Source organism: Sipha flava, unplaced genomic scaffold (genome assembly GCF_003268045.1).
Source record: "Sipha flava isolate LNK unplaced genomic scaffold, YSA_version1 130_pilon_pilon, whole genome shotgun sequence".
Taxonomy (NCBI): Eukaryota; Metazoa; Arthropoda; class Insecta; order Hemiptera; family Aphididae; genus Sipha; species Sipha flava.
This window is the reverse complement of record NW_020271756.1, coordinates 1268026-1289941: the sequence shown is the minus strand read 5'-3', so window position 1 is coordinate 1289941 and position 21916 is coordinate 1268026. Positions and strand designations below refer to the sequence as shown.

The 21916-nt window shown below is 29.5% G+C and overlaps 1 protein-coding gene across 4 annotated transcripts in view; it reads left to right on the top strand.

The window, feature by feature from the left end:
* LOC112694564 (transient receptor potential cation channel subfamily V member 5) overlaps positions 1-21916 on the top strand; it is an 89016-nt gene that overhangs the window by 12505 nt on the left and 54595 nt on the right. For all 4 annotated transcript variants that reach the window (XM_025570076.1, XM_025570077.1, XM_025570075.1 and 1 more), the window contains exons 3-6: positions 14802-14886; positions 14982-15158; positions 15561-15750; positions 16353-16506. In XM_025570076.1, coding sequence (XP_025425861.1) covers positions 14802-14886; positions 14982-15158; positions 15561-15750; positions 16353-16506 — 606 coding nt within the window. The remainder of the gene's footprint in view (positions 1-14801; positions 14887-14981; positions 15159-15560; positions 15751-16352; positions 16507-21916) is intronic.

Here is a 21916-nt window from a genome sequence, read left to right as displayed (position 1 = left end):
CATGCTCACTCCTTTTTTACGCTTGAAATAGGTATGCATTTTATTAGAATCTAGATTATGAAAAATATGTGTGACTATATATTTTCAAAAACATGATATTATTTTAAAGTTACAGACGTTGTAGCGACTTGTGGAAATATAATTTTTTTTCTTATAAACGAAAACACCATTATTTTTCATAAATAATTTATTTAATAATTTAGTTCATTTTTCTGAAAATATGAGCATAACATAACCACAACGTAGATGCGTACTTTAAGAATTGTTCAAATTCCAATACGCGCAACGTGAAATATTAGTCTTAATAATTTGGGCGAAGGGAATGAGATACAACCGACCAGAGGCTTAAATATAAATGCTTTCTTACTATACACTTTATATTCAACTTTTCGTTACCATAGGGAAGTGCGAAGCTGATAGTATATTAGATAGTTAACTGCCGTTATCTGTTAAACTTTTATCAAGATGGCACCACTGTTGACTTGAAGTTTGAACTACAACTGTTTTTAGTGGCTTAACATTTATGGTAATATTATGATAAGCGTTTATTTTATAATTTTACAAAATTTCAAACTTTATTCATGTATATGAACTAATCAATCAACATTTAAATGAAGAAAAAACTGTAAAAAAAACATTTACTATTTATTACAATCCATTATACACATTTTAATTTCGTATTACACATAATTTTAGTCAGTGCAACGTAATTATCGATGTTAATTTATCTATACTAGTGATATTTATATAATGTTTACAACACATGCATTATGTTTCACATTAAATTGTATTTATAATTAAACGTATAGTTTTGAAGCTATTACGGCAAAAAAAATTTAAATTTAAATTAAAATTAAATCATCAATATACTAATTGCTTTACACTTGTTAAAGTATGTTTTAAACCAAAGTTACGGTTTGCGTATATTACAATACAAAATTACGTTATGTCAAAATCATATTTCAGTAAAATGAATATATATATAATCTATAGCAAGTAATTAATAAATCGAAAATCTGATAATCCGTAAAACTTTAAACATCACGTGAAACATTAAAATATATTATTTATGACCGTTGTTTTTGGCAAAAATAAACCATAAAAATATAACTAAGCTAAAATACCGTTGGCACAAGTAAACTTTCCTATAATTTATTTATACACGTAGTATGCAATTCACGAAACATCAAAAATATATATATATATATATTTATGTTATGAACAATATAATTGGTTATACGACAAATAAATCTTACATGCGTACGAATGTTGAAATGTATACAGTAGTGTGGCAACAGGACTCTTTGCTAGGGACAAACACGTTTTTATGGTATCTACCAACCATTTAAAAACTGATAATGTCTATTTAATTTTAACATAATGTCTCAATTTCCACAATTAAGTAATAACTGAACAACTAGTACATAATTTAGTTTACTATATCTAATATTACATTAATTAATAATTTAATTAATTAATAATTAATAATGATTTATAGCACAAACAAATACAGTCAGTTAGAGGATACGATACATAATACCTAACCTAGTTATTATTAAATATAAGCAATAATATTGGCGTGTTGATTTAAAATTGAATTTTTCATTCTTTCACGTAAAACTTGTAAAAATGTAAAAATATTATTTCACGCAATATTATCAAATCTACTTATTTATATTAAATATAACATATCATAAATATATTCTTGTCATACGGGTATACATAAAAAAAGAATAAATGGCATTTCTGTATTTTCCTGCCGTAAAGTGATCGTCATTTATTCGAGATTACTGCAAAACCGACGGTCAACGGCCGATCTTGGTCCACTTGTCACCCGACGTATGCTTAGACGGGCGCATGTACAGCTATAATGTTAGCCAATCGATTTACATATGCAATATTATGATGCGCTGCGAAATAAGGTCCAGCACGTGTTTAACTCATATTGCGCGGAACTCAAATATGTTTAAAAAAATAAAACACGAATAAATATTTCAAGTTATCGTTGTTTTTCCAAAAAAATCTATGTTGGTCGGCTAATAGCGTGGTAACACCGTGGTGGAAACAATCGACGATATACCGCGGTTAACCCTATTCGTATTCAAATTAATATATATATTTGTCCACTAGCCGTAAACAGTTCACGTGTTTAACTGTAGATGTAGTTTCAAATGAACACATCTCACGTTCAATCGGTCAATTATACCAGTCAATATTAGACACACAATACCGGTTAAAAAGTATCACCCGGTCGTTTTCATAAATATATATGAAATTTCACTTGCATAATAATAATATGTATAATATAACGTGATATACAGTTTTGCGCAAAGATACCTAACTAAAAATGTATCTAGACAAAGATAAAACACTATTTATCTAAACGAAAAAAGGTAAAAACGTAACATTTTTTAAATTTTATTAATTAATTTACAATTTTTTTTTATAAATTTATACTTTAAAATAAAATTAATTAAAAATTAACTTAACGTTGACCTAATAGGTATCTTCAATATAAATTATGAAAAAAAATTATATTATGTACATTTATGTATGGGAAACAAGTAATAAATAATAAGTACTTAGTTTAAAAAAAAAATAGTTTCTTTATAGGTATATTATAATTTTATAAAACAATTCATTACAACTTATATAATACTTATTTTAGTGTAATATTTATGGTTAAAATATTAAAAAGTTAATTCAACCATTATCTGTATTATTTATTATTTAATTTTCTTTCTTAGAAGTTAATATTGTAAGTCACTAGAAAGTATAAATTGAATAGTCTTTATTTAATATGTAAACAATTCAAAAAAAGTAAATACTTATAGGCACAATTTAAATAATATAACTAAACATATATTGGAGTAACGCAACTTTTAAAATAATAGTAATTAATTATAAAGTTAGTAAAATCAATAATATTAATAAAGTTTTCATTAATTTTAAATTCTTATTAGTTTTTAACTAAATAATTTTAAGTTCAATTTTTTTTAATTGTTCTAATAAATATACTCATATTTTTTTTATCTAGATGAATTATGTTAGATAACTCAAGAATTCATCTAAGATAATTCATTAGATAACTAATTTAGTTTACTATCTAGATAAGATAAAACATATTAATTATCTAGAAAAAGCTCAACACTGGTAATATACTATTCGAACAACAACGGATAATGAAAACTGCATAAAAAAAATAAATTACGACTCGACCGACAAAAATTACTCCTAGCTGCTAAGACTTACAATTAATATATTATATGTGTATGTTTGTACATGGGTGTTGACGAATATTTCAGTCATTATAATATTATTTTCATGGTAGTTGTATTAAAAAACATTGAACTATAATTGGAAGTAATTTTGACAAGGAAATATTGCGTTTCCACTGGTTAAAGGTTAGTATTGTAAGGTCGTGTTTTTCAGCACGTTTAAACCACTTACAATTTTAAAAAAAAATGAATAGTATGCTTAAGCACATAGTATTTAGAAATTGATTAAAAATTAAAATTATAGTTAAAACTCTTAAGACTATTAAAACTCTTAAAACTATATTCTGGCCGTCATGGAAGAAATGTGCTTTTTAATATTTTCTTTCCGGGTTCATTAAAGTACGAAAAACAAATCAAAGATAAATGACTTACTTACCAGTGATTTATACAAAAATATCATGGCTGTATTTTTTTTTTTTTTTTTAATAATTTACAAATGAAAAGAAAAATAATTTAGGTTGATTAAAAATATCAATATTAAAAAAAAAAAAATCATCGTACAACGAAACGCTAATAAAAACTGAAAACAAAATATATAAACAAAGTATTTAAATACTCATATTTTATATTTTAGCTCGGTTTTTAAAATATTTATTTGTTTTGTGTATTTTTCTGTCCACTGAAAATATAAAATAAAATGTATGATACTCATTATGATATTGTTCCGTGACTATCTATAAGATGAAAGCGAATTTTCACCGATAGTTAGGTATTTCGTGATATCACTACGATATAGCTAGCTAGACCATCTTTGTATTATAGATAGTCTAAAGCAAGGTGGTCCATCTTTTTGTATTTGGCGGAACAATTTACATTTTATAAAAACACTAAGGGCTGCAAAAAAAAAGAAAAAAAATGATATTTTCATCCTTAAAACCTGCAGTCAATAATCGCCGTCTAATAATAACCATAACAATAATAATGACTTCTATGATCTCCCGTCACAAGAAATCGAATTCGCTGTGGCTGCTATAAAATCAATTGGAAGTTACTCATTAAAATATACAATCATATAACGATTTTGTTATAATATTTTTGTGACTTCTTTTTTTAATATAAGTCTCTTATGGAGGAGTACCAAAAAAAATAAGGCTTCAAGAGCCGCGGATTGGGCAACCCTGATCTAAAGCACTCAGATTGATGTTTGTAGGCCAGTTGCGGCATCCGAGGACTCATCGACCTCGTGAAATATGTATATATTTATTACTTAAAATACCTATAAAATACAATCAATTAATAAATACACCTGATTATCGAACCAGAGCATTGAACAACGATGGTCTGAATCAGGATCTTTACTAAGGCGTTGTTGAACGCTATTTAAGTTGATGAGAATTATTTTTTGCGCAAAAATTATGTATCACCAAAATCATCAAATCAACCATTATAAAACCGAATAAAAATGAAAAGTGGGTGAATGATATCAATAAAGGAAAAAAACAACCAATAGTTTAAAAGCACATTTGAAGAAATTATTAACATAAAATATCAAAAAAAAAAAAAAAAGAAGAAGAAGAAGTAGAAGAAAAACCATTAAGTGTCAAAAAGGCAAAGTCTTAGTAAATATCCAAGAAATGTTTTTAAGGATTATATTATAATTTCAATTTTTTTTTTTTACATATTATAACTATTAAATATTTAAATCATAAACGCTTATTCAACGTTTAAATTAAAAGTTTTATGTCTAAATATATTTTATTATTTATTAATATTACTTGTAGTGAATATTTTAGATGGAAATCTAAATTAAAACTCACTATAACAATTTTAACAAATATATACGGTGTACCGTACACAGAATACGAACCTATTGCGACAAATAAATATTGGAACAATGCGTTTGTAAAATATTCTCGCTGTTGACGAAAATTCATAGAATAGACCTGAGTCCGAACGACAGGCACGCACGAACGTACTTAATATTATTGAGATGTTAAGTTACTTCCGATAAGTTTGTAACGTGCCAACTGATATTATGGCCGTTAAGATTGACCGTTGATGTAGTGAGATATCTGTCTTCCTGTCGCACAATGTTCTATTCGAAATTTGAACCGATTCGGCAAAATAAAAAAACGGACAATTGTTTGGCTTGCATGAAATATCCGTAACAATACATGCCATTATATGGTATATTATAACGTAATATTAAACATTCACTTCACCCACGCAGTCCCAATTACTAATTCTTTTTATTTCACGTATATCGTTTGTTCTTAAGTGATTGGCAGTTTTTTGTTTTTATGACTCGGAAGAAGAAGAAAAAAAGTAAATATATCATCGAGATTAATGCAAATGTATTGGTTGTAAGTTTGGTCAAGGATAGAGAGGTTTTGAAAAATGTTATTGTATTTTTATTTGCATTTAGTTAAACAAAAAAAAAATGTTGAATCTCATAAACATGTATATTATTATCGTTTATTGTGTAAACGATTTTATAGTTAATTTTAATTTTATAATGAACAGACAAAGCGAAGAATATATTTGGCATAATAACAATAATAATAACATAAGTCATTATTTTTAAGCTTTTGATCGAGTTTCTGTTTTCTTACTTTTCCGGTATCGAGCACTGACAACGGAAGGCACAGGCCACTGGACAAATATAATTAAAACTTGATATGCAATGGGTATGAATAACATCGCATAGCTCCACGGAAAAAATTATAACTCGATATTTTGGTTGGAAATTAATATCACGGTATTTACTGCGAAAAGTGAAAATGTGTTTTTATCGGTCTATACCTACAAACAATTTTCATCATTCATTTTTGCTAGATTTACTCTTATATCTATCCCGTAGATTATAGGTAATTTGTACTGTTACCTTATCTACAGGTTCAATCATAATTTGGTTGAAATATTAGTTATTTAACACATTTTCAAATAATGCTCTTTCGCTCTACTCGTGTTCAAGTCTGGACACAATCATACATTGTTCATGTCGTACATAAATAATATCAAATTAAAATTGCATTTCCCACGTGGCCCGACGGAGAGGGTGAATAATTCAATATATTTTCAAAGCATTAGAATCGGATAATCGCTGATAGGTGCGGCGAAAAAATATTTCCAAACGTAAATTACGTGATTGATACATACATACTATTTATATAATAGTGTATTTTCGGTGGGAGAGGGTCCTGGGTCTCGATCTCCCTCCCAGGAAAAAAAAGGTTCAAAAGTTAAAAATGATTTGCTACAAAAGTTCAGAGAATGAGAACATTAATTTATGTATTGTGAATAACTCTTCATCAGTATTTATAGTAACAATAGGATAATCGTTCTCCTCGTTGAAAAAAAATGCCTCGTTAATTGAACCTACAGTTAAAATCAACAAGACGAATTTCAATACCATTTCTAAAAGTTTTAACTGGAAGACACAGAAATCGGGAAAAAAGCAAATTAAGTATACTAAGTTATACGATCTGACAGAACTTCTGGAAAGACCCAATATTTATGTGTGTCATACATCGAGATCATCCTCTGCGCAAGAAAAGCACGCAAATCCACAGAGAGAATCTATTAATAGACCAAAGCTTGTAAACACTTGTATTATAGTTATGAATAAGAGAACAGTAGATAAATCGTCGGTGGAGCCAATCGCCCCTGCCGATACTACAAGAAGTAAGTTATTGATTGGAACAAAATACGAATTGTACTAATAAAATAACCAGTAAATATTACATAATTCCAATTTCAGATAAGGATATTTATGAGCCGAATAATTCGTTGGAAAAAAAGTCAACAGCCCTCGATGTTAAAGAAAAATCTGAAAGTAGAACTGCTAAGAAGTGCAAGAACCAGCGAAAGAAAATGTCGAAAGGATGTTCACTCGACGTTGATCTCGTGAGAACTATTCGTTGTTCGTTTTCCCTTCGCAGTATTTTCACAGACATTACTGTGTGCTTAATCCTGGATTATTCACCATTTCTGCCTTTCACACGACTTCTTTTCGCATCTCTTACCATCAACACTTGTGATTTGCATTTGCGTACTATTCATATTAGTAGTACCTCAGTAGTTGAATAACGAGACTTGTTAATACTTTTTTATGTGGACCTCCTTTGTAATAATAATCGAAAGGGCATACATATATGTATGTCCGTAACAAATTAATGTGTTTAATAAACAATCGTTTTATATAATTTATTATTATACAACTTTATATTTTTATTTTTTGTAACTATTATTTTAAATTGTACTACAAATATTTCTTGTTATATAACTGTAATTTTGGAGCTGAATAGTTTCATACTATAGCTCTAAATATATATATATATATATATATATATATATATATATATAAAAATAAACAATCGTTCAAAAATTAGCTGTTCCATAAATTGATAAACTGTATCACTGACGTTTTGAATTTTATTTTACCGACGTAAAATAATATACATATTGTTTTTTATAAAAATGTCCCTACGTTAATTATTAGCTTATGCATTAATTTTTAGTATAATTAGGAATATAAAACACGTATTCAATTAACTACAGGTAAAAAATAGATTATTGCTCATATACAATAAAGCGCATCAACTGTATAAGTATTATTTTACTCTGTATTTTAGAAATATGGAAGAATTTGGAATATGAAAATTGCAAGATAAGTTGCAAATTAAGACACAAGTGAGGACGAGATTGATTTTTCTAACAAAAAAAACATATTTTATGCTGCATTATTATTTTTGTAAATAAGTCATTAGATGTAGTTTACCCATTATATATGAGAATGAAGGAATGTATACAGTTATACTACTGGGTATATCAATTAAAAATGCTAATGATGTACCTGATGAAGCTCAGTCAAATTTACCATTGCTTTTAACAGATTTTTCTTTACAAAAACCTACATCTACTTCATTTACAATCACTTAATCATCTGAAAAAGGCACATAAAAAATTCTAATAGTTCCAAATTCTACATCAAATAACAAAATTATATAACCGAATCTTTTATGATATTCAGTCAACTTATATAGTAATAATGCTAAAAATGCTGCTCTCAAAATCGTAAAAAAACAAGAATTTATTAACTTATAATTGAAAAAAAGAGATTAAGTGAATTGCCCTACACTTATAAGCCACAATGAAAACAATATTAAAAATAATATTACACAAATGAGTACGACATATCAGTTTCTTCTTATTTTAAACATTGTGATATTTTTGTTTATAAAATATTATAAAGAAAAGTAAAAAATAATTATTTATTACTAATATATAATACTTATACAAATTAAGTCTGTTCGTGGGTAATATTGCATTGATGCAACAATCTTAAAATTGTTTGATTTTCCCAAAAATGATGACAGGATTTTTTATTTTATATGAATTCGGTAACTAAAAATTAATTTAAAAAAATTGAGTAACAAAAAAAGTAAAATTACGCATTGAAAGGTTATATTATATTAAATTGAGGAACCAAAACTAATCATTAGGGCTCTGGAGTTATTACATTTTAATTTTTTTATTGGGCTATTCAATTTATTGCTAAGTAAGCTTGAAATGATTTTCATGACACTACGAAATACAGATTAAAAGTTTGTAGTGCATATTTTTGCATATTTAGTGATTTAATAATTTTAAGCGCAAATTTCTTAACTTTACAATTTTTAAAGCATATTTGTTGATTCTAACACTAGTTATATTACTATAACTTGAACTATTTGAAATATCCATTACATATGTAAATTAGTAAATAATAAAATATTATATATTATAGATTTTGATCCTTATCGTAGTTCCGAAGATTCGTAATGTAGTCGATGGTATGTATTATGAGCCATTATGTTTCTGAGCAATCGACCTCACTTTTTAGTGGCTTAAAAAAAGAACGTGACCGTTGGAAATGTCGGATTTACAGGTTTGTGACTAATGGCTTACGAGTGTTTGAAAACGTGGACATTATAATTCGCGTGGGGAAATACATCCATGCAATCAAAATGTTTTCTAAATTTTAAAAATTAATTTTTCAAATTTTATACTTTAAATAGACTAATTGGAAAAATAATTGCATGGAAACCAAACGCAAAAAGACCCAGAGAAAAATGGGCAGATAGAATAAAAGAAGATCTAAAGATGTTGGGAGTAAGGAATGTGGAATAAATGGCAAATGCCAGAAAAAAGTGGAGACAATATGTTGTTGCGGCAATAGGCCTAAAAGGCCTGTAAAAAGCTAAAAAAGAAGAAGAAGTATATATTAGAGCTCTGCACGGTCCGTTTTTTTTAAACACCGAACAAGATTGACATACTTTAACTAAGACTAAAACCAGACCGACGTTTACAAATAAGCGAATGTATTACAACCGAATGTTAAACAATTTTAATAAACCAAACTGTACTTGAATATATATCTTGTATAAGACCAATTGAGAGTAGATTTTTTTAGACAATTAATTAAAATAGATTAGATAAGACTAAGTCGGACTAAATAATAATGCACACAAAGCACAGACTGTTTTATATTTTAATTAAAATAATTAAAATAAAACAATAATTTTATGAAGATAAAATAGTAACCAGATTTAAATTATTTTTAGTAAGTATATAACAATAAAGTATCATTAAAGTATAGAAGTCTCTAAATATATTAATTTTAAAATGCCATATTATATATCAGTGGTTTTCAAATATATGGGTTCACCACTGTGATATATATAGAGTTATTAGTAATTTTTGATCATAATAGTTAGAGACTTAAAGTATTGGTTTGATAAGTAAAATAAGTAACATAAAAGTGTCATCAAAAGTCACTATGACCAAAAACTGATCACGATTGCACTTTTGTCATTTTTCGAATTTTCCAATAGTTCCGCACGAATTGTACACAAAGTTTTAACGAAATTTACCGTCCCGCTCATGGGACTTATAAAATAAGAATAACATTGAGACCAGAGATGGTGCAATTTTTATTTTATTTTAACTTTTTACAACTATATACACTTGAAATAGGTAGGTTCTTTGCAGACTTATATTTTCGAAAGTTATCGAACGAAATAATAATAATTTTAACTTGTGTACATATTTCATTGTGTATTTTTTCATATAGGTACATTTGGGTATTGATTAATTTTTAAATTCTGAGTGAAGTGGGAGAGCAAAAGAGCTGTTGATTTTAAAATGAAATATTATTTTTTTCCAACTAATATTTTGTGACTATAAAAAAGTATAAAATTTTCATTTTACTTGTACACTAATAACTATTACATAATGTAAACGGAACACATGTATTATCAAATAACCTCGGATCTATAATAGTTTGCAAGTGTTCCCCGTGACCCAGTTTTCGATTGAAATCGTTTTGAAATCAACTGAGCAAAATTTTTTTCTAAACGTGATACTATATAATATTTTGGCGTTCAATATTGAATTCAGTTCTATGTCCAAACGATATGAGAAAAGTAGATTGCCCAATTTGTTTAAGAATAAACCAGGAGTAGTAAGTGTTGGCCAATCAGTAAAATTATGTATGGAAAAAATCGACAATGATAAATAGAACTCTCCACTGTGCAATTTAAGTTCTTAAATATCCTCAAAATGTTAATTTGTAGTCATAATATAAGCATAATTGTATTACGTTAACTTTATGTAATATATTTGTTAAACTAACATTAATTGGAGGGGAAAGTCATGAATAAGAATACATACTTAAATACCTACGGGTAAGTACTAGTTTTTAATGTATATATATCTGCAACAATAAATATGGGAATTCTGAAATTCTTTATAATTTATAATAAATAATTTATTTTGTAAATTGCATTGAATTTCTTTATTATTCAATTGTTTTGATTTTTTTTTTCTTTTATTGAAAATATAACATTTACAATCTGTACATTTTTTTGCGCAGTATGCAAATTTTCGAACACGATATATTATAAAACTAAACAAATATGAACAAGCGATAAGGGAAGCTATCCAATGATAGGACCCTATATTTGATTAGAATAAAATGCCTAGGTCGGGAGACCACGGTGCCAGCGTATTTTAAGCCGACGAGGAGGGTTTTCCAGTATCGTGAAGAAATATTGATTTGACACAAGTGGGTTGAAATAGAATGATAGATTAAAATGGAATTTTTTATAGTTTGCTATGGTTAAATTATCGACGGTATCAATATTTAGGTCTTTATGAAAAGAGCAGTTGCTGACATACCAAGGAGGATATGTAATTTAGCGAAAACAGAAACTTGGAAGGATTAGATTTTTATTTTCTGAGTTTGTTTGGCATAACCCCGAATTTGGACACCATAAACCCATACAGGTCTAATCTTGTATTTATAAATTAGGAGTTTATTTTTTAATGGTAGTTTGGATTTGAATATTGGTCTTAAAAGATGAAGTCTCGTATTTAATAACTTTCCTTTTTTTTTTTTTTAATTAGGGCCGTCCTACTTAGATTAAAATTTATGATCCATCTTTTTCTTATAAATTACCTTTTCAAAACTTCATAAAAAAAATCTAACATAATAATTAAATGTAAAAGTCAAAATATTTAGATAACAAAGTTCAACCTTCTTTTAAATTGGGCAGATATTTGTACAACTTCAACGTGGTTTAAATTTATGTCTCGATGAGCATGTAATATTGTCAGTCCATTTAATCATATCTCTGATATTCCCTAACTCTAATAATATATAAATATAATAAATATAATTCCCATCTGTATTGTATATCTGTGTCTTGGTGCGAGAAGGGTCAATTTCAAATTATAACAATGTTCAGAAATAAAAACATTAATTTTGCCAATTTTTAGTGTATACATAAGTTGTTTAAATTTAATGCAGGAACCCTAAAAACGATGTTGCTTGATTACATTGTGTTTTTTTTTTATTGTATGACTCATTTTGTGTATAGCTACAATAATATTGGTCCAACTATCTCAACTACATTAAAGTATTACATTTGCCCTTCTTGCAACAAGCCCCAGATATAGTTTGTAAATATATAAAATTATAAATGCATAAACTTTATAAGCATACGCGAATAATACGATACAGTTAGCCATTTGAAGACGTTACGCGGCAAACTGAATAAGGATTATGTATGGAAATGTTGTATAAAATATTATAATCCGTAAAATATATCATTATAATGTATATATGTATAATTTAATGTAATTACAAAGGAAAAGGGAATAAATGATTTCTCTATTCCATGTCCGCTACAAGTCTAAACGTTATTATTATAAAGTTGTTTATACAAACGCCTTACGAACTATTGCCTACATGTATGTGTGTTATACTGTATTATATTTTGAATACGACGGCGTTATTACACATAATAAAGTGATTTACATGACAAACACAATATCATTACTTAATTGGAAAATTACGATTTTAATTGAATTGAAAATAGTTCACAAAATTTCGTTACGCAATAATTACTTTAATTATCTGTTTGACATCACTGCAAAAACTTTTTCTCCCTCATTTGGAAACACTCAAACGTGAAATCCGACTAAGCTACGTTTAAGGCCATGTGGCTTTAGTACATAATGCACACTTGTATAGAAGTCAACGTTAAGACTTATCTAGATATATCAATATTTATTCACTTTTTATCTTGCCTAGATAAATTCATCTAGATACATTTTGATCACCAGAATTGTGCAAACAAATCTATTAAATTTATTAAATATTTAAATTATCGATCAAAGCTTTTAAGTTGTAAAACATAAATAAATCAAAAAATATATATTTTTTCCGTTTCATACCGATACATATAATATTTATAATTCATAAATAAATATAGAAAATGTACTATTTAAAAAATGGACACTTGCAGTTATCAACTAAATGATGTTTCTATTATTATAACACTATTTATATTAATATTTAATTTCAAAAATATGTTATTCATTTTCGTCTGTTCAATATTTATTTTTTCATTAATAAATAATAATAAAAATAACTGCACCGTTAGGGATGCACTCGTAAAAATTGTTTTTTTTCTTCTAAATAAAAAAAGTATTTATATTTATCTACATAAATATGAATTAAGTTACCTTGTATCTTTATCTAGGTAGATTTGAGTTGCATTTTTTTTTTGTCTTTATCTAGTTAAAAAATTACTTATTTTATCCCAACACTGATAATAGTAAGACTTATACCTACAAAATGAAAATGCCCATAAACGTTCTAAGTGGTTTTTTTTTTTGGGGGGTTTTTTCCTCTTTGCGTCTTCTTGAAAATTAATCGACTTTCGAATGCTAATTTACACTGCGGAATGACATAACAAACTAAAGCTGAAGATTAGTAGATGAAAAAAAACGCTATTAAATTTACACTGTCAATGCTTAATGTAAATGTAATTTATTTCATTTTAAATTTAAAGTGAGTGAGATAAATAAGAATAAATTAAATACTGAAATTATATACTTAAAAAAAAAAAAAAACAATTATTAGAGTTCCAATCTGAAATAGGACTCAAGTTAAAAACTGATACGTTCATGATAAAAAAAATCATAAATCATAGTTATAAAACTTAATAATTTAAATGAAACGTGTAATACATCAGTACAACATTTACTTTGCGTTATTTTAGTATGCTAATTTATGTTATATTACAGAGTAACTATAGCATCTAAATCACTCAGTAACATGTATATACACTACACTGTTCGGATAACTTGATAACCAAAAATATATTAAGAAAAAAAAAAAGAACGAACAAAAAAAGTGATGACACTGAAAATTACTGAGATTATGTAAAATTAAGTCAATACAGAATTCAGCACTTTTTTTTAAAAAAAAAATATAAGAAAAACTTCAGTATTTCCGGCAAAATGGAACCGCATTGTACTGGTTGATAGTGGTAATGACTACACATTATTTATACCACCCAGCTAACATTTTTCGCAAACAAAGCACAACATTAAAAAACAAAAAAGTGTACAGAAATAGAAATAAAAGAAACTAACGGTAATTTTTACTCCAATCTAAATTATATCGCATCATTTCTGGCCACGCACTGAGAACGAAAATTATATTGTACGACTCTTATAATTACCGAATTCGATTGGTTAAATATGGATGTTTCCATCTCGTTTGTAAGATAATAATATAAATATGGGAGATGAAAAGAATTGCATTTAGTGGTGTATCAGTGCGACCTCGTCGTATTTTATGAGTTAATGGACAGAGCATCTGCCAGCTGCGCACGTTTTACTTTTCGGTCGTTTATTACAGTTGCTCGACTTTTAGTCAAAACTTTTCTAATAAATTAACTGTAATTCAATTCCGGCGGGTCTCTCCGAAACCAATTTGGGAACAAAGTCGATTTGATTTTTGTTATTCTTTTCTTTCCCCGTTGCATACTATTATTATTAATCCCGCACCTCCTGCTACTTTTCCAATTCATTAGGATCTTACCGAATTCTTTCTACTCTCTCTCTCTCTCTCACTCTCTCTCTCTCTCTCTTTCTCTCATACACACACACTCTTCCTCTTTATCTTCTCGCTATTTTATGTGTTCTCATTATTTGTTACTTAAACATTATTCATTTTACATTGAACAGCTTCCGCCACTAAAGAACATGGAGGATCCCAATGAATATGACATCGAAAAAGACATTCCCACCATCGAAGAATTGGAAAAGCTGGGTAAGTGCTTGATAATGACTACAGCATCGTCGGCTGCGATTTAACGTCTATAATATGTAGTCTCAAAGAGTATTTATAAAAACTTTTACTCGCAGGAGAAGTGCAATACCGAGAAGTGTGTTGGGATCTGAAGGAACGGGGTACCGTGGGTGAGACGGCATTACATTTGTGTTTGCTTAACGCCACGTCGATACACGCGGACTTGGCCAAAAGGCTATTACATTTCTATCCAAAACTCGTCAACGATATTTACATGATCGACGAGTATTACGGTGAGTTACGGTCGAAGCCATTATTGTACTATGCAAATTATTTCTATTTAAAGAATTGAATGCGTTTGATTATAATGCATTGGTGTATGAGGTACATTTTTTGTGTGTTTTCTATTTCGACCAAAACAAAACATAAAATATTGGAAATTATAGTGTAGCACAGTGTGTTGTTTATTAGTCTAACTAAAGCAAAGATAGAAACCACTTTGAAATACATATACAAAAAGAGTGATTCACGAATCACAAGTATTCCAATTAAATATTATTATCAATGTAATCTATAATAAATACTATGCGCATGGACAGGTACATTCAGTGTAGTTTGGCTCCCGGTTTTGTCCATAACCAGCCGTGTACGCACGTTTAATTTTGTATAAAAACGATATACGGTTTCTGATGTAGGAGAGAGCGTTTTGCACATGGCCATCGTCAACGAAGACCCAGCTATGGTAAAAGTTCTGATGGACAGTGGGGCCAATCTAAATGAACGATGTTTCGGCAATTTCATGAGCACCGAGGACCAAAAAGCTTCCAGATCGGATTCACTAGACCACGAATGGGTGAACCTGTGTCCCGATACCAACTACGAGGGGTAAATGGTCTATGAAAGGCATTATAATACGATGATAAATACATGTTATGCACAGCTTTGATTACCCTCCCACACATGATATTTTTTAACCTGTCGGTTATTATAATACTATGCTGTTCGACATATATTTATTTATTTTATTATTTTACGTTTGTTTTAAACGCTCTTAAAAACATATTTTCGTTGATTGTGATTGTTCAAAAATTGATTCCCGACATTTCTAACAAACATTTTAGTGCTTTTTGAGTCTCCGTAATGTTCAGTTATAATGAGAAAATATTCCGATGTATGAATGAATAACAACTATTAAATTGGGTGTACCTTTGATGTTGATATTCATTTTTAAAATATACTAAATATAGATAGCAATGCAAGAATTACAATTTTTCATGGTCTCGTCGATTTTGGGTACCGACATACTATTGGTATTTGGTCAAATGACAAAATCAGATGGTGAATTACATAAAAAAATTAAAAACTTTGACTACTAAACCGGGCATTTAACAAAACTGATGGTTTGACTATAATATGGGCTACGACAGTCGTCGTAGACACAGATTCCGAAATATTAACCTGTTCCTAATCCGAATTGTTTACTGCAGATACGTTTACTGGGGCGAATATCCACTGTCGTTTGCAGCGTGCCTTGGCCAGGAGGAGAGCTATCGTTTGATGTTGGCCAGAGGTGCGGACCCCAATAACCAGGATACCAACGGCAACACAGTGCTGCATATGCTGGTGATTTACGAAAAAATAGTGAGTACGCAAGAAAAATAACTAAATATTTATGCCGCATATAGATAATAAAGAAACGTGAACGGGCATTACCATTGTTTTTCAAATAATATACAATACTTTTACTGTTGTTATGATTTACGAGTATGTGTTATTTTTTAAACTGATAGCGACAGAGTCAAAGTCATTATAGGCATCACTTTAATCGTTTGCAGAGGTGGAACTAGGAGATATTAGGCTAAAATTCAATAAGTATGATTGTATATTGATAACTAAAAAAAAATTCTAGGGAAGAGTATTAGATTATTGGTCTATAATTGTGCGGAATTTTAAAATTTTCTTCGGCCGTAAAAATTTCTAGTTCCACCTTTGATCGTTTGCGATAAAACTGGTAAAAACAGGTTTTCAATAACAGATAACTATTAATAATTCTTGTTTCTATAGTTAAAAACTTATTTTTATCAAGTTAAATGCAACGTCTAGTGGTAGCATCCACGCGTTAATCACTACCAATGTTATCAACAGAATGACGTGTGTTTGTAATCAATTAAATCAATCCTCTACTTCAATTGGTAATATTGTTACTATGAATAAATTATGCGAAACATCAGAACAAGTGTGCACGGCCCCGGTTCAATAGTTAAAGTGGGTTTTGTAGAAACTCAGTAGTGGTCATTTCAGAAACGTGCGCATGTTATCATTAAAATAAGATATCGTAAATGTACATGATGGGATTGCATTACGATTGAAATTACCGTGCGACCATATGTGTACTTGTTGAATTATTCATATATAATGGATTCTAAAATTATTCATTTTTAGTTCGTCCTGTATCAATTGCCTAATCAACGCAAATTATCATATCACAGTTACCAACGCGAACCGCTGCGAAGTTCAGCGTTCCGTGCTCTTGAACATAACGTGTGGGTAGGGCGCATCGAACGACCCATTTTTGTATTATCTACGGCGCGCACAACACGTGCACATTATACGTTTTATTGTTTATGGGCTTCGCTTCGGGGTACCGTGTCGCGTTCTCCCGACTTCCCGCGACGAGTGAAACGCGTAATTTCCCTTCCGTTACGTTTTCTCTTTTGACGACGACGGTCTTGTTTGTACAGTATTCGCACTTCGTTTCGCTGTCGTGCGGATAAACAACGGAAAAATCCGCGCCGCCGTGTAAAACATTATAATAATAAAATGTACGGCCGGGAATCCGAGTTAGCATAAATTTCGAACACAAACAATGGACCGGGTACGGAGCGGCGATCGATAATTTTCTTTTCTCCGTACCTCGCGCGCCGTACGAACAACCGGGTAGCAGTAACGCGCGCGTGTATTGTGAACACAACAGACGTTCGCCGATTATTTTTAATCTCCGCGTAGCATTTCGTTGGCCCGTGCAAAGTTCGAAAAACTATTCCCCGACCGCATCTAATGCACTTATGAACATTTTGTGATGTTTCTTATAAGTTTGTCACCTGAAATATTATGTGCGCGCACCGGGGCTCGGAATCTAAATAATTTTTTTGTCTATTTCGGTTTGGTTCCGATTTTCAATTTTTTATTTTTTCTGGTTTTGGTTCAGTTCCCGTTTTTTAATTTTACTTTTTCGGGGTTTCGCTTCTTACAACTGATGATTGCGGATTTTAAAATTAAAAAAAAAAAAAAAGGTACTGGTGTTCATAAATATCGGTATTTTTTAGGTTCTATAAATAATTTAAGTTCGAAAAATAGGCATAAAATGTAGGCGATAGCGACACTCAAACATGCTGTACAAACGAAACAATAAAAAAACTATCGATTAAGAAAAAGAATTAAAAGAATAATCCTTAAATTAAATAATCCTTATACTACAAAGAGTACAGCACGCATACGATTGATTACAAATTGACAAACTAAATTTACTTTGACATAAGTCATTAGTATCATGTTATCGCGTTGGTAATTGGTATGGACCATGAAGGCAAGTGGAATTATTATCGAGGAAAACCCATACTCTAAATTATTTAACCTTTATTGGTCTGCATTATGACATGGTGTGAAGTACAACTACAGTGTATTATTTTCGTACAGTCCCTAATATTTTTATCATACTCATTTCAGTAATAGTAAAAGAAAAAGAAAATTAATGCATTTCAACCAAGATTATTTATAGCAGATACCATAGACGTGAATAATAATTCACTGTTTTATATCTGCAATAATACTACATACCATAGCCTGTACCCACTATGGAACCATTGATTCCTAGTAATTTCAACTTCAGTTTTGTCATAGTATAATTTCTGTAGGTAGTATGTTACACGGTACATAATGTTGTAAATCGTGGTATTAAATCTTCTTCTTCTTCTTCTTCTTGGTGATATTCATCCATCAATACCTTATCGTCCAACTTAATTGCTTCCAGCTTTCCTTAGCCAATGATATTATTTTCCAGTATTCTCTTGGTCTCCTTCTTTCCACATTTTCTCTTACCCTGTCTTCCCATCGTAATCTCGGGCGTCCCAGTAGTTATTTTCCTTGTGGAGTATTTTATAGTACTGTTCACAGCAGAGATCCTTCCTTACGCCATGCGTGATCTACCCATGTAAGTCGTCTCACGGTGATGTCTTGCACGATACATGGGTTTTGATATAGTACTTTTAGTTCTCTATTTTTTTTAATTCTTCATTCTCTAATATTTCGCCTTTACATGGTCCGTATATTTTTTTAAATAATTCTCATTCAAAAATACCTAGGGAGTTTTTGTCTGTCTTCCGTAGCGTCCATGTTTCGAATCCATACCTTACTATTGATTTTATTAATGTCCGATGTATTTGGGTTTTAAGTTTGTAATCCATGGTATAAATATCAATATAATTGCTGCCCTTTATTCTCAGAAACAAAATCTGTAACAAACTAATAGATAATAAAATGTGTATCTGTAACACTCTATTACCGCGATTAACCGAAAAACCACTACATTTTAAGAATTAGTTCGGTTTCAGTCCCTGGCGGGCATATGCTCGCAACTTTCTTCAAAACAGCCAACTCGAATGCACTACTGGTGAATAGCGGAATATGAAAACAAAAATACTTCTTGCTCATATGGAATAGACGCGTTAATATGATGCCACCGGTCTGGCATGCGGCTTTTATGATACAATCATATTACCATTAATGAAATCAAATAAACCGTTAGGATTTAATTATTGAGAAATTTTCAAACATATTAATATCAATGGTTCCAAAATATGTTTTATTTTTATATGTATTCTATAATTTCGTTTACACGTTCAAATACTATCATGTGCATAATGACCATTTCATTTATCATTCATAAATCAAATACGGACTATTTTTAGGTTTAATATAAAATTTTAAAATTATACTACTAGCTAATAAGTTATCGTACACTAAACTCCAATATTAGGAAAACCCATGTCTTGGTCTTGTCGTGTTCAAACGGTCGTTAGATCCACCTTTGGAATGGGCATAATTTAATTTGTTAAATTAGAAAACTCTTAAATTAGAATTGAAAAATTATAAATATTCGTCGACCTAGATGTGCGTTCCTGTGATAAACAAAAATTAAAACTTTAAACTAAATGTAAAAGCAATGAGCTGGAATGTAATAGCTCATGGATGGATGGATGGAGGACGTTTGTCCATCTCTACGACGAAGCAATAACGGTTACAAGCGTGTATAGGTCAAGGCTATACACGTTTGATATGTCCTGTTACGATCCGTCTATAAGTCATATATTATTATAAGGCTAAACGCACTTATAACTTTATCATACACGGCCCGTTTAACGGTGACCGAGACGGATTACAAAATAAAAACGTAAAAAAAAAGAATGATTGTTTTTAATATCATTCGCATCATAATTTAAGTACGAGCACTGCGTGTACGTGATGTACTGATGTGCAACAAAAATTTTGTTTTTTTTTTCTCCACCTATAAGTATAAACAATAGCACTTTCTCCGCCCACAGCTCACGCATCAACGCCACCGAATCGCCTCTACCTTCTCCTCCCCCTACTCTTCTACCTCATAGTCACCCTTGTACCATTGGCAGTATCCAAAAGACATTAACCATCGGGAAGAAAAGCGATACACGTACAAAAAAATAAAAAAATAAAAGATATAAAAAAATAAATGAGGGAAAAAAAATTCCGATGCAGCAGGATCGGTTCTCGTGCGACGACAGTAGCAGCGATAGAACGTGCCGGTACTATAAATTATTCTAATACATAACGGCTTTAAAATGATGACACATGCCTAGCACGAGTGTACAAGCAATGAAGTCAAGTTGAACAGAACGAGGGCGTGAATTCGAAAAATGACGAACATCGTCGTCGGCGCGTATTATATTAAGTCTCGGCACGCTTTTCGTTATCACCCGTCAAGTCGGTATTATATTCACGTTATTATTATTATACAGTCAACACCTTTTATAAGTACAATAATATGATATTTTAATTAGTAAAATAGCGTATATGAAAGCGTACTCAGTCCATGGTCCATGACGATATCGCATAACGTTTAATAGTAATAATAATATATTTTTACAAATAATTCCGTATATTACATAAATATAACATAATTTACAATTTAAAATATAAAATTATTAAAATAAAAGTTACAGTAAAAATTTGTAATATTTTCTACTGTCCTGGAGATTACGAGATAAATTGTTGGATTTACGTATAAGCTACACAGCCTGTAACATTATTGAGCATAAGAGGTTGTTTTTATGACACGATTGAACAAATTTTTCGGCATATCAAAAGGACATAGATCCACAAAAGAAACCTACTCGATTGACCATAAAAAACTGCGATATTGCCAATTTCAATTTTGAACTATATTAATACTAATATTCTCTCAAAATATGTGTTTCAATTTTTCCAGTTGAATTTTCAATGTTTTGTGTTATCCAAAAGTTTCAATCACATTACGTTTATATAACCCTTAGAAAATTATTACTGAACATTTATTATTGGTACTACTCAATTTTCAAAGATAAATAATATACAATTAATATATATTTGTAAAAATTCACTAGGGCCAATTCTATATATCTTTCCGACATAATTATTGTTGTATCCATATTAAATAGAAATTACACTACATAACTATACAATCCTTCACAACGCATTATAAGTGATCAAACATTTTATAAACTGAATTATTTCTATAATAATTTTGAATTGGTGACTATAGTAATTATCTTATATTTTCTCCCAATGTTAAATGTTTAAAATTTCAGTTTTTTTCGGTCCGATTTTTTTTTTTTTTTTTTAGTAAACAAATCCATAATTTTTTTCCTTGTTTAAACTGCCATAAATAACATATTTATACAATTTCAGAAGAAAAAAAATTATTTTTAACCAAATTGTATGCAAATTTGCATTAACTACTTATATAAGTAGGTCGGGTTGT